This window comes from Lepeophtheirus salmonis, chromosome 2, assembly GCF_016086655.4.
Source record: "Lepeophtheirus salmonis chromosome 2, UVic_Lsal_1.4, whole genome shotgun sequence".
Classification (NCBI taxonomy): Eukaryota; Metazoa; Arthropoda; class Copepoda; order Siphonostomatoida; family Caligidae; genus Lepeophtheirus; species Lepeophtheirus salmonis.
The window spans coordinates 8,514,577-8,541,299 of NC_052132.2; the positions used below are offsets into that span (position 1 = coordinate 8,514,577).

At 31.4% G+C, this 26,723-nt stretch overlaps 1 protein-coding gene across 4 annotated transcripts in view; it reads right to left on the minus strand.

Moving 5' to 3' along the window:
- Window positions 1-5,210: 5,210 nt before the first annotated feature.
- Window positions 5,211-26,723, minus strand: part of LOC121132508 (uncharacterized) — a 43,154-nt gene continuing 21,641 nt past the window's right edge. Inside the window, exons 2-6 of one of the 4 annotated variants that reach the window (XM_040727925.2) lie at window positions 12,603-12,955; window positions 10,867-10,997; window positions 8,996-9,525; window positions 8,628-8,935; window positions 5,211-6,236 (exon numbers count right to left, since the gene is read on the minus strand). In XM_040727925.2, the coding sequence (XP_040583859.1) occupies window positions 9,086-9,525; window positions 10,867-10,997; window positions 12,603-12,955 (924 nt within the window). In that variant the 3' untranslated portion in view covers window positions 5,211-6,236; window positions 8,628-8,935; window positions 8,996-9,085. Of the gene's footprint in view, window positions 6,237-7,848; window positions 8,949-8,995; window positions 9,526-10,866; window positions 10,998-12,602; window positions 12,956-26,723 lie in introns of those variants that run through there. The other 3 variants (XM_071894189.1, XM_040727924.2, XM_040727926.2) reach the window with 3 other exon arrangements.

Below are 26,723 nucleotides of genomic sequence, written 5' to 3' on the forward strand. Positions count from 1 at the left end.
GATAAATCTATTCTTTCAACTGATTTAAAATGAATTATTAGAATATTATTATTTAATACGTATTCTTAGTAAACGAGGACATTACTGAGCTTGTGAATTACATACAGGGTTAGGCAGCAAAAAGATCCTTCAAGGCCCTCCTGATGCTTCGGGAAGCCACGGAAAAGTTTTTCGGGAGACGATTCATCAATTTGGTGGGCTCCTCTTTGATCTTCTTCTCCAAGCTGGACAGGAAATTTGGCTGCCTCTTTAAACTCCTCCGCCCTTTCCTTCCCCCTTTCCTGGAGAGGTTTTCTTCATGCTTCTTCATCTTGGCCACCTTAAAAACCAGGCTCTTGGAGCACTTCACAATGACTATAATCCTCGCCACCTCAACTTCAGCATCTAAGAGATCTGAAATGCGCCCCCTTTTGGTTTTTTCTCACTCCTGATGAGGAGATGACGAAATGTTTCTTTTAGTTTATTTATATACAAAGAATGGTTTGACCAGAATGTTAAAAAAATAACTAAACCTTCCTATATTCCTATTAACCCTAATCTTTTATTTTAACATACCAGCATTGCCCCTCCCTCCCAAAGAAAAATAATCCTTCCAACGGCTCTGATGACGTCACTATTATATAATTTTAAATTATAGATTTACAAAAATCAACGTTCAACAAAATACAGGGTGTCCACGATAAATTGGAACTATCTTAAAATTCAACCTGCTTGATAAAAATGGAATTTGGAGTGTATTTGTTCATAGGAAAAAGTTAGACATGATATTAAACAATAAATTTATTCAACATGTCCTCCCTCAGCAGCCACCATCTTCTCCATCCTGCCCCTAAAGGATTTGGATGCCCTGATGACTTCTGCGGAATCGACAGCATTCCACTCCCTCGTAATGAAACCCTTCAGGGCCGCGATGCTCTTGTGGCTGACCTTGCACACCTCCCTCTTCAACTTCCCCTACCACTAGTAATCACACGGATTGAGGTCAGGTGGGTTGGAGGGCCAGGTGTTGCAATCCCAGAAAGTGATGTCGTGGGAGTTGAAGAGGTTAGTGGTCCTCATGGCGATGTGTGCGGGCGCTGAGTCTTGTTGGAATATAAACTCCCTCCCAGCGGCCGTATCCTTCCTCCAGGGGATGACAAACTCCTCCATGACTTTGCAGTACCTTATCGCGTTAACTCTTTCCTTGGTATCTCTCCTAGGCAAGCCACCTGTCATTCTGGACGTTGTAGCTTCTGTCGACAGTCCAGTTCTTCTCGTCGGAGAAGAAGATGATTCTTCCTCCATGGCTCTTCAGGTCATTCAGGAGACGCTTACCGTTGGTGTGCCTGGTAGCCTTCATGGATGCCGTGAGGATGTGTTGTTTGGCCATTCGGTATGACCTGTACCCGAGGTCCTCATTCACAGCCTTGGAGACCAGCTGCTTGCTCACTCAACGGTTCTTGGTCAACCTGGACAAGGAAGTCCCAGGCGAAGCCTTGATGGACTTCCGGAGGCCTTCAAGCAAGGAAGCGGGGAGTGTGGATTCGGTCACTTCTTATATTGTGGGCCTTGCGGCAGACCTTTCCCTTAACCTCCCAGGCATTGAAGACCCGGTACACCGTGGTCTTGGGGTAGTTAAGAAGCTTGTAGATAGTAGAGGGCTTGTGTTCTGCGCGAGCCAATTCGAGGATGGCGTCTCTCCTTGCTTGTTCCATGATGACTAATGTTCGTTGTCAAAACAATTGTGGTGGAAGTTATAGTGTATTGTTCACGCAACCGTTTATATTAGTATGATTTAACCCCAAGTATTCACATTATGGATCTGGATGAAGTTTAAAGTAGTTCCAGTTTATCGTGGACACCCTGTATACTTTCAGATATGAGTAAGATTCGAAAGGGATATAATTATGGAAGTTACAAGTTCAGGGGACCTTTGCAACCACTACACATTGACTTATATGCCTTAAACTTTATATGTTCTTCATATTTTATAAAAAGAACTGGTTTGAAGTGGGGTTTGTGTTTATTTTCTTTATTTTATAGTTGCAAGTAGTTAATGTAATGAATCCTCATGACTACTCCACCCACAAAAATTTGGCCAATATTTTTAATTTTTCTCGGTGAAAAATTTTTCAACGTTAATTCCAAAGTGAATAGGTAAAAAAGCTGCTACATCAGAACTGAACATCGGGACAATGTCTCCTGTTCAGTGAGACATGTCTTTATGTTATGTCTTGACGAGGTTGAGGAGACACAAACTATTTAAACCAAGGAATCCAGGATGACTGAGAGAAATGAGGAGAGGAAAGACGTGGAGGAATAAAACAAAGGTGGTCTAATAGGAACAATTATATTCTTATTAACACATAAACCTACTCTGATACATACATAAAATACAAGACTATTTATTCTTAAAACGAGGTAAAAGACAGTAAGAAAATAAGAGAAGAGAACAAGGGGGAAGGAAACACGAATACATTACACTTTAGAACAAAAATCCAGCTGGAACAATGGTCTTGGGCATTGTGAAGTTTTCTCTCCCATGTTGATTGAGAGGAAAAAGCTGCTCAATGCAGATGCTTACATCGGACTTCTGGATAAGAAAGTTTAGGAATAATTTTTTTTTTTCACTCAAGTCGGAGCTCCTTGTAATTACACTGCTAAGATCCAGCTCTTCCTTAGATACAACTTTCTGGACTTTTGGGACCTCAACATAAGGCCGCCGTTCTCTACAGACTCAAACCCCTTGGACTACTCTACCTAGACGCGTCTGGAGAAGAGGTTGCTTGCTACTCCTCACAGGAGTGTCCAGTCTCTAGAGCCTTCAATCTAGAGGGAGTGTACCAAGTTAGAGTCCGACTACAGAGTCAAGGTCTGCAAGAGATTCATATTGAGGCAATTATTAGGGCTAAGGGCTAACATATTGAATAACAGTTGTGCCTTGTCCCTATAATTTATTTCATGTTCAATTTTGACAAAAAAATTCTAACTTCCTTTTGGGTTTACGTGCTACAAATATGCAATTTTTTTACAATGACTCATTATTATTAGGAGTTGGCCATAAGTTATATACAATACATTTTAATAATCAATTATGACTTAATGCATCTATATTTACATATGGAATTAAGAGTAGATCGATATGATTGAATCACAACGGACATAGCCATTTTACTTCTGGGAAAATAAAAAATGGCTATTTTAGTCGGCTATCAGTCTTTTGAACTCTAGTTTGATTATTTTTTTATGATGCCCATAGACATTTTAGAAAAAAAAAAAAAAAGGTTTGGCGCCCAATAAGTACATGAAAGCGTTCTCGTTTTTCTACATTCAATTTAATTTGGAGTATCCGACTTTTTTATGCTCTAATGTATGTATGTATACTGTACAAGCCCGGTACTACCTAACAATTAGAACGCGGAACAGAACACGGAACAGAACGAAAATAATGGCTGAACGATTAATGTTGAAAGAAAAAAGAAAAATTGAATGGAACGCTTACAAGCCTGATTATGACTATCAATTTTGACTACTTTCAGTGCAATTTGCGTGTTCTCTAAAGAGTTACTAATAATAATTTTTCGAGATAAATTGTCGATAATTCATCAAAGAGTACGACTGTGAGTCACACTTAATTTTGAGATAAACCATTCTAGTTGTGTTGTCGGCCCACATATGTAGATATGTACGGAGTGGATACCTAAAACTTGTAGAAGCATGATTTAATTACGAAAAGCAAGGTTTTTAACAAATCCAGAAATGACACCTAGCGAACAGATTGGGAGCCCTTGACGATGAAGGCCGTGATAATGATATATCGCACTGTCACTATGGAAGCTCTGAGCGAATCCAAATTTGAATTATAGGTGCAATATACATACTTTTCCAAGATGGCCCAAAGTGCAAAGTCTAGGGGATTGAGGTGATACCAGAAGTTTGCCATATTGTTGCTGCATAAGTTTTAATTCTTCTTGGCTGTATGGGGCTATAATGACTTATTAATGTTATAGGTAGTCTGCATTAGATGCCATCAGTCTCTGCAACCTTCTTGGCACTGACAGCGGTGCAGAGGAGATAGTTCATGTGTTGCCTATTTTCTTTTGTTCCCTTATTTTTAACGTATTTAAATTGGATAAAAACAAAACTTTTTCAGTTTTGTTTTCGTTGCGTAATGAAACCTTTTAATTAAAAAGAACAAAGATAAAAATGTAAGTTTTGGGTGCCAGGAAACCATGGACGAAAATCTCCTTCCCTAGTCAGGGCACTGAAAATGGGTAGTGTAATGGTTATTTCAGCAGGATAATGATCCGAAATATATGGCAACCACAACAAAATAGTAGTTCAAGAAAAGAACATTAAGGTCATTGAGTGACCTCAAGGGCGTCCGTAGGATTGTATTTCGGGAGGGCTTGGTTTTTGAATTTTATTTGCAAACAAATTTGAAATATTAAACTTTAGAAATAAAATTTTAATATTAAATTTTTTAGACCAAAACTCCTATTCACAAATAATTAAATTTTTTGGAAAAAAAATTCCAAATCCATAGCTTTTCTCAAAAAATTTGAAGATTCACAGCTGTTGACAAAAAAAATTTATATTTTGAAAAAAAATATTAAAACATTAGATTTCAAATATAAAAATTTTGGAAAAAAAATTTCAAACATTAAATTTTTTGGAGAAAAATTTTAAAAACCCATAAATGTTCATAGAAACTTAAAATTTTAGAAATTAAATTGACAAATTAAATTTTTTGGAATTTTTTAGGAAAAATTAAATTGAATTTCAAGTTTTTTTAATTTTCTAGTAATAAGCAAAATTTATTTAAGGGGGATACTACAACACCTCCATTCCACCCCTTACCTCAAGACCTAGCCTGTTTTCGGACCTCAATCCAATCGATAATTTTTATCAGTGGTAAAGGATCAAATGTTTATTTCCTCCAATGCATTTTGGTTCTAAATATGCGTCAATTTAAAAGTTGAACAGGATAATAACAGGATAGAATGCCACAATAGTGAGAGACGTCAATGGAGCAAACAAGCTTGAGAAACCCTGAATACTAATTATACCTCTTCCCCTCTTAGTAAATTAAAGTATTTTTTAACAAACAAAAATGTCCCAATATTCTTTTATATTTTTTGTACTTATATCGGTGATTATTTGGAACTTTGTTTTATTAGATTTTTTAGATTGTATCGACCATATTTGTTGGAATAAGTTTACAGGTAGGATTATGCAATCATAGTTGTTTGTACATTAATATTACAATAATAGTAAATAATCAATAACTAAAAAATAAACATATCTATTGTTAATAATATAATTTAAATTAAGTTTCTTATTTAAAAGATATGAAAAATCAAATTTTTGTCATATTAACGCATAGTTAAATAAGGAAAATAATGTATTCTATTAATGAATATATAAACATTTAATAACTAACTAATTTAGCAGTTAACAAAAAATATGAGAACTACAAAAATTAAACACAAATGAATAAACATGTAACATAATTGAGATCCCTTTCGTCCGTCAATATATTCTCCGCTTCACTTCGCGTCCATAAGCTTGCCGTGCCAAATGTATTTCCTTATTATTAAAAGGTTGCAAGAGTTGCATTTCAACTATCCTCTGTCGCTGTCTCCAATTTTGAGATAGAAAGAGAAAGTATGACGTGTGGGCCGACTTATACAGGATACCCGTATTTTTTAACAAATGAAAATTGGTCAATATTCTTATTTCTATGTACTTATATTAGAGAGATTATTTGGAACTCATTTTGATTCCATAAATTCAAGTTATATTTGAAAGCAACTAAGAAAAAAAAAATCAATCAAGAGTTTTAGATTTAATAATAAGAGTTTTTTTTTATTTTAGAGATTACTCTTATGTTAGCGTCACCGATCCTATGTTGACTTCAAAAAGAAAACATTTTACACAATGTCTGTTAGATTAATGGAAGTGAAGAACAGGTATATATTTCCATTAACATAGTAAAGGGTAAAAAAATAAAATTGTCGTCCTAATGAAAACAGCACAACAGCTTTATTTTTAAAATTTGATTCAAAAATTGATTCTGGTAACTTGATTGCGTCATGACAGCTAAGATCCTCTCCTCCGAAGCATTCTTCAAATTGTCAGAGTTTCTATGAGTGTTGCTGTTTTGGTCCTTATTAATTATGTACAGTCTTACAACTGGTCCTATGGATCCTTGAGACCAGCCCTTGGATTTTTTCTTTCTTTAAAATGTCGATGGGCTATTTAGTCAAACAGGATACATAACATTATATATTGCAATAAATATTCATATTTTTATTATAATGAAATATTTAAAACCCCTCAATGACGTCACAATGAATCGATTTTATCTTCATGAAGGACCGAAAAGTGGGACTGGGCTGGACGTTGGTCCTAAATAAGGACTAAAACAACACTAACTACAATGTTGATTTTCGGTAGTTTTTTTTTTAACTTGCTCAAAATGCTAACTTATTTCAATAACAATACCCCTTCATGTGCGTTCCTGAAGTTTCATACACATATAGCATTTTTATTGAGCAGAGGGTATGAAATAACCGTATTCTCAGCCTATTCGAAGAACCATATAAGAACTTTTAAAATATAAATAATGATCAATTAAAAACCCAGAACCGCAATTTCAGGATCTAATACATCACTAGTTCCTACAAATAGTCTCGTATCAGCCCCTATTTATTCGGTCCATTCCAGTTTTTGGGTCGATCTTATCAGTCCTTTGGACCTTAATACCGTTGGTCCTTCGGACTGTCAGAACCAGAAATGATTTAACAAAAAAAAAAAAGAAATAAAGTTGAGAAAACGACCAAACTTTTTAAGTTTTAAGACTGATATACTGGACTGGACTGAGACTGAACTGGACGTACTGCAGTCTTCAGTCTTAAATAAGGATCAACATAACACTACTTACTACTAAGCGTCTTATTTCATGCGTATGTCAAATCCCTATGGAGTCAATTGACCTTAAAAAAATATAAAGAGCCTAGACTCTCTCCCTAAGGATTTGAAAGTAGTAATACAAATATTATACTTGAAATCAACAAACAGTTAAGCAAATCTTTGCTTTCTTAGCATGTGAAGAGAGAGAAAGTTTATTGTGAAGAGTCTCCCTTTTTATTATAAGAGGGGATCTGGAAAAGTAAGAAATAAATCAAGGCTAAAGCCTTGACCTTCTACCCCTAATAATATTTTTTTTGTAAGGTTATTTAGATATGAATGAAAAATATTAATACAGCTACCTAGTAAGTAGTAGTCTTGTAAGAAACTCTATTAAAGAAAATTGATTATTCTACATGTGTATGTTAGTCCTTGACGTTCTTTGACTTAATTATTCATGGTGTATTGATTTTGCTTTTTAATATTTCCATTGAAAAGTTTTCAAAATGTTTATACAAACATATATACATAATAGCTAAAGGTGATATTAAGAAATAAATACATTTGTTAATATGAAATTGAATTCATTAGGTACATACGTGGGTCGTGAACATAAAATAATCTTGAATAAAAATCAAGAAAAAGGAAAAAAATCCCAATTTATTTTTGTACTTCATATATACCTACAACCCAATATTTCAGTGATATATTTGAGTAAATTATAAGCTTATTATTTAAATTACTGGTATGATAGTAGATGCACAAGGGTTTTAGCTATAGTTTAAAAACTTTATTAGATCTAAGGGACTTATATTGACCCCGATATGTCTGGACTTTCCAATAAAATATTTTCCTTTCTCATTATTTTATTCTCATGATCAATTTAGGTTTCTTTAAATACAATTTGTTACACCCCCAAAGGCTTAACAAGAATAATTCATTATATGATAGTGATGATAATTTGTGGAATATGTATATTTCATAGGTATATTTGAGTAAATTATAGGTTTTGTATTTAAATTTGTAGGATGAGTTTAGATGTTCAAGAATTTTATTTTTATTTTATAAAAACTTTATTTGATTTAAGAGACTTATATTGGACCGGATATGGCCCTTTTCAACCATCAAATGAATCAATTTCTCATTATTTTATTGTGAAGATCTATTTTGGGTACTTATAGACTGCTATTTGCTACAAAATTAAAGGGTCAATATTAGTTGATATGTTGGTTAATATTACCTACATATCACTTAATATTGACCCTTTAGGTGATATGTTGGTTAATATTAATATTGACTCTGTAGGTTTGTAGCAAATTGCACTCTTCAGGTAGGCAAAATTGATCTTCACAATAATAGAATGAGAAATAAATTCATTTTATGATTAAAAAGGGCCATATTTGGCCCAATATAAGTCTTTTAAATCAAATAAAGGCTCTAAAATATAACTGAAATTCTTGAGTGTAATCCACTAACAATTTTGAAAAAAATAAAATTGTTAGTTTGCTTTTGTATTGACAGGCTACATATTTGGGCCAGTTTTAGGGGCTTTTGATGAAACTTGGTAGAGTTTTAAATATATACATTGAAATATAATTCTTATAATAGAGGATAAATAATGAAACAGTAACCACATTTATAGGTCATTTTACCCCATTTTAGTTAAAACAAATTATTTTTCTTTAAAAAAAAACGAGCCCCAATGCAATATCCACAAAAAATTAATTAAAAACTACCATAACAAAAAGGATAGTCCGTTTGTTAATCGTTGCTTCAGAGCCCGCTCAATCTAAAACCAGGCTTGTGTACAAAACACACATTGATATATGCAAAGAGACAGCTATTGACTAAATGAAACATATTCTTGCTGAAAATACAATATACATTAAATGGATTGTAGATGAGATCATTTGACAAGATGAAACAAAGTTTTCTTTAGGTTGCATAGGTGGATATGTTTTATTCGTTTGAGCTCCATTCTTCTTCTCTTGAGACACTAGCTCCGCCGATTGAACACCATTTAAACATTTGAAAACGCCAAATTCTGGAAATAAACTCTTTGGAGCACATTCTCGACCCTAGACTCATTAAAATAAACACTCACTTGCTTTCCCTTCTTTCGTATCCGACGTGTCCAAAAACACCTGATCCCGCATATATTTCTTCAAGCTCACTTCTTCATGTGTATTTTTCTCTATGCAAAGGCCTGTATCGTAGATTTCCTTCCTAAAAACATAGTCTCCCGGCTCATTAAGAGCCTACTTAAAGAATAGACATAGTCAAAGTCTACAAGGATTGCAAAGTTCATAAGAGACTCGCAGTCACATTTAAATATATTTTTATCGATGTGTAAGGAACCCAAGGGAACGTTATTCGCCCCTGGGAAATTGAGGAGCTCATCTGAAAAGTTAAGAAAGGTATTTTGGCTAAAATGAAGAACAGGGTTGGCAACGATATTGTAAATGATTTGATCATCCCCATCATAGTCTGACTCTGGATCCGCAGTGCAAGAAGGATCTGGACCAACGTCTCGAAATGGACTTCCTTCTTGTGTGGTAAAAATATTTTTGGAGATGATTCCTTCTTGAAAGGCGACGCTGATTCCATTATTTAAAACCTTGTCAATTGTGTTTTCTGTGAGAAAAAAGAAAAGAAAAGAGAGATTATATACCTACTGTTGGATCAGTCCTAGTCTTTTTTCCCCGCCCCTTTTCAGTCTTTTTTTTATCAGTCGGATCTTTTTTACTAAAGGACTCTAGGCAAAAGTGGACACTCAAAGCAAGGAAGGTAGGATTTAGTAGTTCTCAATTCGGATTAGCTTAAAATTAGAAGCTTCTACATGTTCCTCCAAACATGCAGCCAGTTTGCACATACCGTCTCCCCCGTAGTGAGAAGAGAAGAATAAGTGCAACTACGTCACAAGAAGAACACGATATAAAGGTCGCTGTTAGGAACATAATCTTCCTTGTCTTTTGATTGAATTATTTATTTTTCCCTTAACCGCTTTTTCCCTAGAGTCCTTTATTCTTTACCATTCAAAGGTCCTTAGGACTGATGCATCGGTCTTTCCGTCTTACGGTCCTAGGTATCTTTTTATTTTCTACACTCATAGCTAGGATTGAAGAATATAAAAACTAAGAAGATAATGAATCTGTTGTAATAGTTTTTACAAAAGAAACTTCAGATAAATGGTTCACCGGTCCTAGGACTGATAAATTTTATTAGGACCGGACTGATTGGACTTCAGTCTTTTAGTATTTTTTAGACCGATCCAACATTATATGTAGCCCAGAGATGAGTGTTGGATCCATCCTAGGACTGATTTCAGTCTTTTTTTTCAATCATTTTTACTATTCAACGGTCCTTGGGACCAATACTTCATATGTCAATAGCTATTATTCACTCATAGCTAGGATTAGCTATGAATATAAAAGCTAAAACAATAATAAACAATAGCTAAAACGTATGATAATAGTCTCTAGCTACACACTAATTTAAACTTCAGCTATTCTGAAAGAGGTTATATTCAACAGGTCAAAGAGTACAATGTTAAGCGATAAGAAAAGAGCTGGGCATGGACTGCAGATTTATTAAATAAAACTCTCTCTTTCTATTTCTTGTGACGTCATAATTTATGAAATCTAAAAACTTACTTATTTAGTAAAATAGCGCGAAAGAAATATGAAAAGTAAACACTTCTATGATAATGATATCATTAATTTAAATTTTCATATTTTAAATGGATGTAGTATTAATAACAAAGACTCGTAAAAATGACGTCACCAGAAGTTATTAAATAAATCTGCTGTGCTTGCCCAGCCATTTTCTTGTTTCCTAACCTTTTTCTAGAAACATTGAAAGAACACAGTAACTTAGTTACAACAAAAGACCAATTAGGACCGGTTCTAGAACTGATAAATTGTATTACGACCAGACTGATAAAAACATAAAAGAGATGCATCGTTATTCACTCACCAATAAAGTTAAAGTACCGAACCGAGGCATCAAACGCTCCTGACTCAATTCGTTCTATTCTATTATGAATGATTGTTAAATTGGATGCATCCGAGTAGAGAGATGATCTCTCTAAAACTCCAATGTTGTTACTGAAATATGAGAATAATATGTATTTGTCTGAATCAATCAACAACGTCAGATTATTCAATTTGCAACCTTAGTGCAAAAAAAATAAATAAATTGATGACATAAGTTCAAAAATAATGAACTCGTTTGAGGCTGATAAATAACATAAATATCTATTTGAATACATATATAAATTTTACATAACTAGAATGACTTATTAAGGCTTTTTTTTGATTAGTTTTATGAAAAGGTAAATGTTGGATAAGACTTGTATTGACGTTGTAGCATGGTAGTATGTTAAACAAGACATGATACCGTTCATGAGTAATAATAAAGAATATTATTATTTTTAGCTTTGACCTATTTAACACACATACAACTCCCAAGTATGTGTGTTTGTATATGCATTGTTTATCATTGCGTATTACAATTTTTAGACAAGCAAAGGTAGCCTTTGGACCATAAATAAGAAGAGATGTTAATCCTAAGCAATTTCGGTATGCAATAGCCCCCCGAAAAAAAGAATGTTTTGGAAGAGAGCAGCTTAGCTGTTATGACGTTTTATTAGATCAGTTGCAATCAGCTATGAGAAAAAGGTAGTACCTTCATAACTTTATTTGTAAAAAATATCAGTGGAACGACAAAGCTCAATGTACAACGCGCTTGGAAGAAATTATTCTCTTGAACTTAATGTGCGTAGGTTTGCGCCCCGGTCGTTCCTAGAGAAGTCCATATATTCACATATATGGACTTCAAAGAAAATTTCTAGGTCAGATGGAGTAAAAGTAATACTATAATGTTTACTTATACTTAATCAGTGCAACTCCATCTGACCAATGAAAGGAACACTAAAATAATAGACATGAATGAGACTTTTAGTAGTTGCAACTTGATCAGTGTTTATTACTTTCCAATGCTGCTATAATTATTCTTTTATTATTAAAGAGAGTACATCCAAATATAAAGTAATGACTATTGTGGGAAATACGAAGAGTAACACTGATGATTTGTTGAGGAAATATGAGTGTAAGTCCTTGTTGAACTAAAACAAAGTAGAATTAAGCAATGAATAATTCCTGCCTATTTTCTTTGTAAGATACTCTCTCGACTAATCTAATAACACATCATGACAGCTTCTACCTGTCACTCTTCAAATTGTCAGGGTGACGACATTCATTACGGGAGCGTTGCTGGATTTCATCATTTGGGGCCTTAGCTGATCAACAACGTATTATTATTACTAATATAAATAGTTTTTTTAATATATAAAGCAACCCTCCCCCCCCACCCAAAAAAAGGGGGCTATTGATGCCACTACTCGTAGCTATTCTAATGAAACATAATTACGTGTACACTTTATACATCGGTGGTTTTTCTTCGAGAATGAAAGAAAAACGATAGCCGGTATAAAAACTAAAAAAAAACAAAAAAAACGATTCAGGTTGTCAACAACCTAAAACTACCAGACTAAAAAATGCTTAGGATTTACAAATACTCGGCAAATAAGAACATTACTAGGATGTTTGTCATCATAAAAATTGCGAAAAATACTTTTGTAAGCCTGACCTATATTTGAAAATGCAGAAAAGTCATGTGCCACAATAAATTTAAATAAATACACAACTTACTCATTTAATATGAAGTGATCTGTAAGAATTTCTAGCCCTTCCTCTGGGACTTTACGAATCCCAACTTCTTGAATAAGGACCCTTGACACCTTGGGAAAGTATCGAAAGGAGCCTGTTTGTGTTTGAAGCTCCCCAATGGAGATGAGAGTAAAGTTGTTCATTTCCAAGTATAGGGTTTCTTTGAGTGAGAAAAAGTTTTTATGCAAGTCCAGACGGTTCAAATTCTGAAGTTTCAGATTCTTAAGTCCAGAATTGACTTTGAAAGCATTGGTGTTGAGAACCACTTCTCCGCATTGGCTGATGGATAGACTCTCAGTTTGTTTAGGTAGACTTCCCTCAATGATATCCAGTTTCTAATTATGAAAAGTAAATAATGGGTCATTAATGAAGGATTTGCGTGCACTTATGAACTTCAAAATAAAGGCGTTAGTGGCATGCGTGATGAGATAATCAAGACAATAAAACATTTTTTAGATATGTGAGTACATTTTTGTACAATAAAAACTACCAAACGGGAAAATTTCTGTGCAAAGTGTTGGTTTGTCTCCCTTTTAATTTCCCCTGTTTTTTTTATTTTATTTTCTTGTTAATCTATCTATAACCTACTCTGCCTATTTAAACAAGATAACAATGGAGACAATTCAGGAGAGTATAAGGGTCTAAAAGCCTCAATCAACTATATTAAATAGTAAAAGGCATTGTTATATAATTGTTCTATATGTCGTATACATTTTGTAATCATTTACAAGTTGCAACCAAATATGCTCTACAGATTTTTGACAAATTAAATCAAAATTAATTTTTGATTAGTAATCTGTAGCTACTTAATTATTATAAAGTTCAAATGTCCACTCTTCTGTTATTCGTTAATATCTATAAATAGGGGCGACCACATATATATACTAGTAAAGAGTTACTCGGCGTTGCTTAGGATAAGGAGGGAGATGGAAATCACATTGAAAAGGGTCAAATAAATTGAGCAAAATTTAAAAAAATCAGAAAATACTTATATTTTCCACATATACTAATAATTATTATGTGAATGCTTCGTTGTTGAAGAAAAAAGATCCTGATAATTCTACTTTTAATTATCTTAGATTCCTCACACAATATCAATCTGGTTAAGTAAGGTAACCTACAAAGTCTATTCATCACAACTCTATATACTCCCCCCCAAAAAAATTCATATTATTGTCTCGTATAACCTTAGTAGTATATTATGAATATAATAGAAATAATGTGTTATAAACTTAAAAAATCATTTTTAAGTTTTTAAAAATATATGCAAGTAAAAAATTGTCTAAATGAAAAGTCTATTTGTTTATTTAACTTAAAAAAATTCAAAAGCCCGTCAAAAAAAGAGGTCGCAAAATTCAGCCTCCTAGAAATGAAAATTGTAAACAACTTTTGATATATTTACTGTATTAATTTTTTTCAGAAAAAAAAAAAATAGTTAAAAATAACATTTATTATATTTTTTTTTTTGTAAAAGAAACACACACCTACTAATATTTAGAAAAATTAAATTTCTCTGATAAAAATTTCAAAAATGTATTTTTTTATATTCAGTTTTTGGAATTTTTTGTATTAAATTAAATTTTTAATATTCCATTTTATGAGGGGGAAAAATCAAATAAATCACAGCTTTTCACAAAAAAAATCAAATGTTTTTAGAAAAAAATTTAAAAAATATATTTTTTTTTTTTTCAAAAATCACTGCTACTACAAAAAATTAATTTTTTTTAGGGAAAAACTTAATAAATCAATAATTTTGTACACAAATTCTAAATTTTTGGAAAACAATTTCATAAAATAAAGTTGTTACCATAATTTTTTTTTTTTTTTATTGTTTTTTACAGAAAATTAAACTTTATAGAAGAAAGTAAAAATTCCTTATTTTTGAGGAAGGTATACAGTTCATATGTAAAAAAGAATGAATAAGTTCTTATACAAAATTAGAATGAGCACTCTGTAGATCGTAAAACTTCTCTCCGAAATGAAATTAAGTTATGTATCTCAATTTGTTCCAAAGCTATGGTCAATTACCATTTATTACGTTTAGACCTCTTAATCCTCTTACTGTGACCATATATAATCTTCGTACCAAGTTTGATCAAAATCGATGCGTTGCTTTTGCCATTATCCTGGTGACTAACAAACAGGGGCTAAAGAATACTCTCCGTTCAACTTCGTTGTGGAGGTTATAAAAAAATAATAAATGTGGTTTAAGATGAAATTTAGTAATGAGCGTGTGTAGTTATAGACAGTCAGTGAGTGCTCTAGAGACTAAAGTACCTCTTGGCTCATCATGTCATATAAAAAATAATTTCGAAGTTGTTATTATTATTGAAGATGACAATATCTAAGTAGCTACGTGTGATTGTGCTCATTAAAAATGGAGAATAAAACCAAGGATTTGGTGGTGAGTTATCTTCTATACTATTAAATCAATACTTTGTTTGTTATTCAATGTCTTACTACCCATTACCCTTACTAATGTCTTTAAAGTATTGATACTTATAAGGATTTATATATCTTAAGGCAAATGGATATTCTAATAATATTGTTTGTAAATAAGTATTTTAATGTCTGTGTTTGCAATTTTTTTTTTAAATTTTATATTAAATAATTTTTTTCTATTTACATAAAACAGTGCTTAATTTCAAACTTGCTCATATCTATATTAATAAAGCAAAGTTTGTCCGTCTGTGGAGGCCTCATTTTGAGCGTTAACATAATATCTTAAAACTGTGTGACTACTTCATCTAAAAAAAAATAAAGACTTAGGAACGAACATGTGGAGCTAATGTTCGGTACGTCATATCAATTAAGAAAAAAAAAGCAGTCTATAGATGCTTTAATAATAAAACAACATTTGTCAATCTGTGGAAGCCTCTTTTTTGAGTGTTAATGTAATATCTTAGGACTGTGTGACTACTTGATCTAAAAAAAGTAGCAACGAGCGTGTAAAGCTAAAGATAAGCACGTCCTATAAAAAAATAAAATAAAAGGGCAGCTCAAATCTGCTATATTAATAAAGCAAAGTGTGTCTGTATGTCATATGTCGACGTCTAATAACTCCAAAAAATGGCGGGTACTCCCTTTAGAACATAAGAAATACATATAGATGCTTTTAATTAATCAAAATTAAATGATTCCCTTAATTTATAGTTTGTAATAAAAAGGATTGATGTAACAATTAAAGCGAGCGTAATGAGACATATAAATTGTAACTTTTAAAGCCTGTTTATTCAAGTAAAAACTCGCAAACTTGTACAAAAAATACAATAATTTATATCAAATCTTTAAACTTTAATACTGCAAATAGCCTTAAAAAGTGGAGTACTAAATTCTTAATCTATATAAATTAGTTTAGTTCGCAAATCAGTACGATGTGTTTTGGTCAAATAAAAATCGGGTTTTCATGACATCTTTTATCATCAAAGGAAAAAAACTGCCTCACTATATAGTTAACAAAAAGATTCAATAAAACTATGCCAGCTAATATTTTAGTGGCAGGAAGATTAACTCCAGTTTAATATGTTTCCTATCTAATGCATGTGGTTAGTATTGATTGATTAGACGTAAGTAATCTAATCAACTTATTCATATTTAATTTCTGACCTTTTCTTGCCTCTAAAATATTTATTACTTTCATACAATTAGTCAAATAATTGAATGAATTATATAACATCTTAACGCAACCTTACATTATATATTCATTAAATATTCGAGAATAAATTAATTATAGTCAAACTAAAAAAATTAATCAAATTCGAACTGTTTTTGGCGAAAAATCTTTTTTAGTTGCAATATCTGGTATATTCTTTAGTTTTAGATAATGATGGGACGATTAATTGGAATTGGGAATCAAGGAATCGTTGTTTTTTTATAATCGGAATCGACCTTGGGAAATTAATTTTTAATTTGCAAGTCCAATTCTCATGTATTAATATTTATTATCGTATTTAAATATTTATTACTTTTTTATGCTATGAAAAAAAAAAATTAATATATCCGTCAAGATATAAAAAACTACCATGTGAATTTGTTGTTTGAGTCGTATGATTTTATAAATATTGCAATACAATAATTTATAATAATTAATGCTCGAAAACTGAGAAGAAACAAATTGAACACAAACTAAAAGTGTTCTAAACATATGGGTTTGATACAGTTTTGTAAAAGGATCTAGGAAAGTTCCCCTGTACAAAATTTGCCCTTGGAAAGTTTTCTGTGGGATTTATCGCCCTACAAAAATTTGCCTTGGAAGAAGCTCGCTGGGCAGAGGAATCGGCTTCTTCTTTTAATGTAAATATTTTATATTAAATAAAGAAAGGCGATTTATGTTATCAATTATAATTCTTAGAAATTTATAGATAAATGGTATTTTTTAACTATTATTTAAATTATAGAAGAATTGGCATTGGGATTGTTTACTAGAATCGCATCAGAATCAACATTTTTTTTTATTGGAATCGTCCCATCACTAATTCTAGCTATAATATAGTGAAATTGAGAAAAATATTCAAATAATATTTACTAACCCTTCATTTTACTTTATTTTTGTACGATTAGACAATTTTTTTTTTCTAGGAATTGAATTCAAGATAACTTAATAAATATTTCTTATCTTTCAAATGCTGGAAGTTTTTTTATCAATTATTATTACCTTTAATTTTCATCTTGGTAAATAGTCATTTCCTTTTGAAAAATGGCTTTGAATTAAAATTATACTTGAAATTCTGATTTTAAAAAAAGGTTGGAAAGGCCAAATCTACTGCAATTGAAATTTTTAAAGATTATTTTCGTGTTCTATGGCTTAAATAACAATAATAAATGTGGGTTTTAGACTACTAGCTTTTCAAGACTGAATTTTGTTTCAATGTGTAATACCTTCACATTTTTATCAATACTTTGGGGATCCAAAATGTGTTTTGTAGTTATAACATTCAAAGAGTGGGACTAGACAATTTTTTGTACAAATTTCAATGTGAAATATAATATAAATTCAAATATACACAAATGAGATTAAAAAAATACTTTTAGTAAAGCGGAATTTCTTTTCATGAAGACAAGGTCTATTTAAAAATAAATATTATTATGACATAAGGCATAATTTATAGAAAAGACCATAAGAAGACAATTTAAAAATAAAATATAGCATTTTTATATATACAAAAATGTCATTCAATAAATATTACTAGATATTTTAATCGCTCATAAATAGATTTTCTTAAAACGGCATCAAGAAATGTCTTATCTAAAAAGAAATGGCTTTCCTAAAAAAAAAAAAGGCTAAAAAAATGATAGTGATAAATATTTGGGAAAATTTTGAATGCTCCCCCCCCCCCCCCCTCCACACACACAGAGAGGAAGAAGTTGCAAGGTGATAAATCACAAGAACTCAGTGGCCAATTGCCATCACATCACCTCTTCGAGAGATAACAGGATGATTGATGATTTTTTATGGCCAGAATTGGATGGTATTGATCTGGACAACGTTTACTTTCAACAAGATGGGACTACGTGCCACACAAGCAATGACACCATCGTTCTTCACGGGAAAAGATTCCAGAACCGTTTTATCTGTCCATGTGTTAATCGCAATTGGCCACCGAGATTTGTGATGCAACACCTTGCAACTTCTTCCTTTGGGGCCACGTGAAAGATAATGTCTACACAACCATTCCAGCGTCGATTCAAGACCTCAAAGATTGAATTCGTGAAGCTATTGAGGGCATATAACCTATCCTAGCGATTTGGTGATAGAAAATTTTATAAAAAGGATACGGTCGTATAAGCGTAGCATTGGCGGCCATTTGGCTGATATTGTTTTCAATTATTAATGGCCTACCTTTTTTCTCTTTACATTGAAATAAACATCCGATCATTTATTTCAAAAAATGCAATTTTTCTTTGGATATTAAAATAACACCTCTTATTGGAAAATACTATATATGGATTAACGTTCACATTGGTTAAATTGACATAATTAATGAGCACATATAAACAAATGAAGTATTCTCTCAAATACAAACACATATGCTAAACCCTAGTTACCTCAGCACATATGTGCACCGCACAAATGCATTAAGCCAGGCTCCCTATGTGTTTTAGGAAAGTAGATTTGCATAGATATGTATAATATAATAACGAAGGAATACCCCTCTGTTAAATAATGTTGATAAAAAAACAACTAATTGATACACTAATCAGTAGGTTTCTGTAAAATATGATCCATTCAAATATTTAGCCATGTTATTCGTGTCCTGCTCTTCAAAGACAATGTTTTTTTATTATTATTAGTTAAGGAGGAATTTAACACTAGCTTCAAATTGACAAAGGGTTTCACGATAAAGGGTTGATAGATGCTCTTGAAGCAGTGTCCTCATCTCTGATTAACGTTTAGAAGCAATGTTTGAAATCAAGGAATAACTCTCTCCACGAGAGCTCATACACACATCTATTTATAGTTTTAATTTTGTTGAAATTCTATTGTTAATTCATAAACTATATCTTGTTGAACATCAAAATTCAGTGTTTGGATTTTAATGGACCACTTGGTATCTCCTCAAGCTAACAGGTGAGTTTCACTTTGTTTTACAAGGTTAGCTTAAACATATGCAAAAGTTTAGGATAAATTTGAAAGCAATACATAAATGTAACTTTGATCATAAATATTTATTTTTTAATTATTTACAAGCTTCATAATATATTGAATATATAAATATAAAATGTACTAGAAAAATGGCAAAAAATCACGTACCTATAATTAGTTAGACTATTTTTACTTGTTTTTGTGACCTGTCCAGTGTTTTTGTTAGGTAATAGTGTATATTAAAGAAATGTATTCTAAATGTTTTGCTCTACTTTCTTACTAAGCACATTTTGATTAGTAATGGCTCCAAGGGATGTGAGATATAGCCTATTATTTTGAGTTTGCTGATATATAATATAATTATATAATAATGTCATTGACTTAAATTGAGTAAGAATTTTGTATACTTATTATAAACAATAAATCCAGCATTTGAGGCAATAGTCATTTATGACTTTTCATAAATATAAGGAGGTCACGTCTACCCACATCTTGTGAAATATTGTAGTCTACAGCCGCCAATGTGATACAAGTAGTGATGGAAATCGTGTGTTTTGGGCATTAAAAAAAATACAAAAAAATCAAAATGGGCACTCTGAAAATTGGAAGATTGTTTTAAAGGGGAGAAGCCTTATGTTTAATTATATCAGCAGTGACAACAGAGGAAACAGAGAAAGAAATAAACAAAGACATGGGCAAGAATTACTCAGATCCTCAATTCTACTCTGAGTCCAATAAGGACTTACAATTTTAACTTCCGAGCAAATACTCATTGTTACTCTCAGTCATTTACGAGCACATCCGAATATTCAGGGTTTTATGCAGGATTAATATGTTATTGTTTTTTTTTTTTTTTTTTTTTGGGGGGGGGTGCCAAGTTTTGAAATTATTTAAAAAAACATTATAAATTTAAATTTCAAATATTAATTTTCTTTGAAATTTTATTCAAAAATCCAGAGCTATACACAAAAATTTAATTTTTGTGGAAAAAATATTTTATGTAAAAATTTATAAATAACAAAAAAAAATAACTTTTTTGGGAAAAAAAATTCAAAATCCGGAGCTATTCTCAAAAAATAAATATTTTTAAAAAAATTTTAAAAAATTAAATTTTCTAGTAAAACGCTAAACAATCCTTAATTTTGGAAGGCATCAGCCCCTCCAACCTACTCCTTGCGGAAGCCCCTGATGTTCAACTAGGTTATGCATATAATTGAATGAACTAGAAAAGGAATTTCACTACTCAGGAGTTAAATAATATTGACAAAAGCTAAGGAAATGAAAATTCATTCTTCTGATTACCAATTCACAAAAACAAAAAAAAAACCGGGCCAGCGAAAAAAATATATACGATTTACATCACTAAGTATAATAATACCTTCTTATATTACTTTTTCCTGAAGCCTTGATATTGTTCTATGTGCGTATTTAGTTATTTGTTATTTTAGAGTTAACGCCCCACCCCCTCTCTTTTCTCTTCATTTCTAGGACAAGAAAAATAAACTGTCAGGAAATCAATATAATTTGAAACATTTGACAATAATGCAATAAATTGATACTGAGTCAAATATTACATACAACTGAATATATTGTGACATACTACTATGGATAAAAATCTTTGAGCATTTATATGTATGAATCTACAGGGGGTGTTATCCTTAGAGTTGTAGAAAATATAACCTACATGTATGCTAAAAAAACCTAAAAGTAATGGGGTAACAATTTACAAAAGCAGCTTCAATTTAATATAAATTGTTACCCTATTACTTTTAGGTTTTTTTTAGCATACATGTAGGTCATATTTTCTACAACTCTAACGATAACACCCCCTGTAGATTCATACATATAAATGCTCAAAGATTTTTATCCATAGTAGTATGTCACAATATATTCAATTAAAGCTGATATCATGATTATTTCATACTTGAGGAAAGAACATCGAAGCATAAAGTACTTAATAGTGCGATTATAAAAGACGAAAAGTATCTCTGAAGATTTGTTCTGGAGTTATAAGAGTAAGTCCTTGTTGGACTCGGAGTAGAATTGGAGATGGATATCGGAGTAATTCTTACCACTGTCCTGGTTTATTTATTTCTCCCCTAACAGCTGCTTGTTGTTGATCTAATGAAACATTATGACAGCTATGCTGCTCTCCTTCAACACATTTTATTGTGAGATCTACCATGTCATTTTTCGGATTTGTAGCATATCGTCAGCTCATATTTTCTACAACTCTAGTTGTTTTACTTTGAAATTTAACTGTATTTTTTGGTCAAATATCGATTTTTCTACTACCATGTCCCTTATTCGTATTTTAATCCTTTTTTGAAAGTTGGAATCAAAATAGTTTTTGCTAAGCTATGAACAATTTCCTTCTATTATGCTATGATTAGGGGCCATATACAAGATATTAAGTGAATTTTTTTATATCCCCTCTTCCACATATTTGCATTTGCATTTGGCACTTACTCCATTAATTTTTTCTATAAAGTGCGTTGCTTCAAAACTAAAGCTAAAGCTTAGCACGTCCTATTAAAAAGAAAAGAAAAGGGGCAGCTCAAATCTGCTATATTAATAAAGCAAAGTTTGTCTGTATGTCATATGTCGACGTCTAATATCTCCAAAAAATGGCGGGTACTACCTTTAGAACATAATAAATACATATAGATGCTTTTAATGAATCAAAATGAAATGATTCCCTTAATTTATAGTCTGTAATAAAAATAATTGATGTAGAGATAAGGGTAGAGATTTCTTAACATCTGGATAAATTATTCATTTTCATAATCACATAACCTCTCTATAGTAGACATTACTTTTCTGATTCAATAAGATATATTATTTTATCGTCAATTGGCATAGAATGTGATTACTCTTTCTATACCTAAATATACCTTCAACTTACTTGGTTCATTGCTGCCACACTAGTAAAACATCTGGTTATATAATAAAATAAGAACTTTTTATGCATAAATTTCCAATGTCAAATATAGAAATTCTTAATAAATAGAAATCAGCTATATCAATTTATTTGATAGGTATCTGGTAAAAAATACTATATAATTATTTTACTAATATCTGATGATTAGTTTTCTATATGTTACATCCGTTGATACCTCTAAAAATGTTGTTTGCTCTCTTCATTTTATACATGAAGGTTTTGAAACAGTAACTAGATGTACAAATAGAGATCTAAAAAGGCGGATCTTAATATAAAAAAAATGATATACCCTCTTTAAGATTAAAAACAGAAGTGACAAATGATTAGTATAGCGTAAATAACTGAGGTGAAGCGCAAATGGAAAAGTGAAAAATAGTATACAGGAGGCATACTTTTTTGAGAGAAGATGGCTTTTCAAATTTGATGGAGCTCACAAAAAAAATTAAATATACCTAAATTCTGTACCTAAAAACTAATAATAGATTTAAGTGAAAGATGAAGCTTGTTTAAAGCTTCAGAATGAGATATTTGTGGGAAAATATAATGCAGTCAAAAGATTATTAAGTTATTTAATTCCTTAAATAAATTTTTCGTAAATCTCTTGTCTCAATTATTACCCTACATCTTGCAAATATTTTCAATGTCTTGTAAATCAGGGCATTTCTTTTCTTCATATTATGATGAAAAACTTTTTTTGTAGCACAAAATGAAAAAATAAGATAAATGTATTTTCAATCCATAAAATAGAAACTAAATATCCCAGCGAAAAATAAAAAAGTTAAAATCTATGAACTGATTTACCATTAGGTATAAATATTTATAAAAAATATGATTATGGATTACTCAACACTGATGTTGAGTAATCCGTGGTAGGATTTGTCAAATAAAAATAACAATGATATAATTTAAAAAGAAGTTGCAAGTTTATTCTAACATGTTATTTTAAAGGTTAATTAGTTTACATCGAGTGATCAATATAATCATGATTTATTCCATTTGACGAAGATGCCTAGCTGACATATCTAAATATAAAGAAATAAATAAATATCAGGAAGTAAAAGTTGAACTTGCTCTCACAATAAATTATGCCACTCAATTTGAAATGAAAGAAATATCCACCCAATTTCATTATCTGCCCTATCTCCAGTTTGAGTAGTGGCGATAATAGCAATTCATTTAATTAAAATAGGCGAAAGATGGTCTAATTCATGCTAAAATTTTTGAATAATTCACACTTAGGTTCCGTATCCATAATCAAAGTTTAAAATTCCTGAGGTTAAAGGTATATATTCAAGCAGATATCCTCCATATATACTTTTTTGTTCAGGGGAGGACAAGGCATCCGTGATAATAAATTCTTCAAAAATGAATCACAAACAAATATTCATCTTGGAAATGAAATCAGAAACATTTTTTTAACACTTTTAATCAATTAGAAAAGGGAGATCCAATCAATTTTACAAGAGTTGAGACATGATTTAATTATGGTCGTCAAGTTATCTGTAGATGAAATAGGTTCATCAAGAGACACTCTTCTTCAATACAAAAGAAATATGATGAACTACTAAGAAAGTGACAAGCTCATTACTATGTCTTGGATATTCCCTAAAACAATGTCTTCCTTTAATGAGGCTTAATAAAAGGCCCTTCCTCCATACTCACTAATAAAGGAGATTTGCGATTATGAGTTAGATCAGAAAGGGATAGAAGTTATAAAAAATTACATAATTCTTCGACTGAATTTAATCATAATTGATAATTACTTCTGGAGCACTCCTTCAAGTTTAACCTCCGAAAATATCTTTCACCAAATGATCCACAATTCCATGATTGATAACTTAGATTAAAAATTAGGGGTTTCAATGGACGATAGGATAAGTCATTGTCTCCGTGCTCATGATTCATCACTTTTTATCACGAATTAATTATGCTCTTCTGCAATTGTTATTTAATAAACAATATTAGAACTCTCAATGTGCGTTTGTTTATCAGCCTAGTGGTGAAAAATAGCAATAAATGTTGATTGTTGTAAACTGAATATAATATAATATATAAATATATTCAATTGACAATTAATTATTATGAGTTAGTGTTAATAAATAATCATTGTCCACCGTTATGAACACTCAAAATCGTAAAAAGAATCCCTATTGTTACTGTTCTGTCGTGAGATGCAATAATGCTTATAGAAAAGGGATTATAAACGTAAAAATGTTTTGTTTCCCACTTCGTGATATGGAACAAAGATAACTCAGGATCAAGGCTATTAAAAGGGCGAATGAGGATGGGACTATGCGAAAGCCTCATTATTGAAGTCAGATATGTTCCAAACATTTTATTACCTGTAAATATAATCTCACTCGCGGTAATAAGGACTATTTTCCGACATTATTTCCAACGTCTCATGTCCATCCCAGAACCTTTAGTGATAAAGAGTGTCACGGCTGTTTCTTAAAAAGAAGAGAAATGAAGAAGAGACCGGAAGTACTAACGAGCAAAGTTGACTCAAGTGTACGGATATGTAACAAAAGACTTTTTTTTATTCGAAAAAAATAAAAATTCAATTTGAAAAAACACCTTACACATTTATCATTGCCCGAAGCCCTGCTCATGCTAAAACCGGCTGATATCCACACCCATTAGTAGAGATGAAAAAATGCACGCATTTTTAAGTGTACTATTTTATAATTATACAACTTTCTTGCACAAGCTTACAAATTATATCCCAGCTCTAACTTGTACGAGCAAATTGTACAATTGTATCCTTGGACCCTGAAGAATGATTTCATTTCATTTCATATCTCCCCATAATACATCAAAAATGCCGATATGTTCAACAAGCTTAGTAATTATAGTAATCAGAAAGTAAACTTGTTAATACAAACAACATTTAAGCATTAGATTCTTATGAAGACCTGCCATTAGCAAACAAAGTCTGTAAGGTAATAATAGTGATGGCTTTCGATCTAACGCCGTTATGATCTTTAGTGGATCGAATTAATTCAGTCTTTTAAAGAATGTCAGTCTAGATTTCTCTCATTTTATATTCGTATATTCGTTCTAGACCGATTCTATAGATGAATTTTTGAGGACGTCTATTGGATATAAATGCTAAACATCGGCACAATAACATCACACGCGTCCTCAAAATAATATTTTTTTTTTTGGAGGGAGGAAGGACTTGGTTTTTAGGATTTTTTTTCTAAAAATTGTAAAATCTTAAGCTATTCACAAAAATTTACATTTTTAAATTTTTTTGACGAAAAAATTTAAAAATTAAATTTAAATTATTCAACTTTTAGGAATATTTAAAAAATAATATCATAGCTATTCACAAAAAATTAAATTTTATGGAAAAAAAAATCTAAAATTAAATTTCAAATATTAAATTTTCTTATTAAAATAAAAATTTCCTTAATTTGAGGAGGTTACATCCCCTCCAACCCACCCCTTGCGTACTTTTAGATTCGGTCCGGTTCGGTTCAGTGCTGCATATCGTTCATAAAAGATATAAAGTTCGCCCCTTGATGAACAACTCAGCTTTATTTCTTCATTTTTAATCTGTTCTTAAGATTGACAGTCCAAGGGATTGCCAGTTTTAAGAACCAGTCTCAAGGACTGATGGGATTTGTCATAAGACTAGACTGGGCCGAATAAATAAAGACTGATACAACACTAATTATATGTACTCGTACAATACAGAGTAGTCAACTAGAAATACAAGTATTAATGTATAATGCTTGTTCCACATATTATAAAAACTTGTAATCCTTAAGGAAATTTATTAGACAATTTTTATATGTATACTAGTATATGTGTCTTTTAATTTCTCTTTTCTAAGTTTTTTTCTTGTACTTATGCATGTTAGGAATTCCTATTAAGTTATTTATTATTTTTCATATTTTTTGCTTTCTGTTCTATGTTTGTGTATTAGGTATTATACTCCTGTTACAAAAAAGCCAATGAAAGGAACGAACAAGCAAATAATAAGAAAAATGAAAATGCCTCTGCCTTTTTAAGTGAATCTTCCATGTCATGAAAATAGATTTTTGTTTGCTCTACTCAAAGAACTACGTACATACATACATACTGGAGTGAGTCATTTTCTGGGAAATTATCTTTGTTCAGGATCCCGGGAAATATTTTTTTTTTTTAATTACGGAACTCCGTTAGTAAATAATAAAACTCTGGAATTAACATAGAGTTCATGAGAATAATGTATTCTGAACGCGTGGTTCATTAAGCTCCCTCGTTCCATTACCATTTTTTGATTCTGTAATTCCGTATCCTTAGTTCTGTGCCATTTTTCTCAGATAGTGGTTCCGTATTGCGGATAACTGTACCTTTGTATCATTTTTTCAGATAGTAGGATCACCTAAAGGACTCAAGGGAAAGAGTGGACATTCAGTAGAAGAAGAGTATGCTTTTTTCTTCTCTTTACTAATTGGCTTAAAATTGTCAGCTGCCATAAGGTCTATTTTAAAGATCTTGAAGGCAATTTATGTACTACTTTGTGGGCTTAATTTAATTGTTTATCATAATTAGCAAATATTTATTAACTCTAATATATTTTTCATGA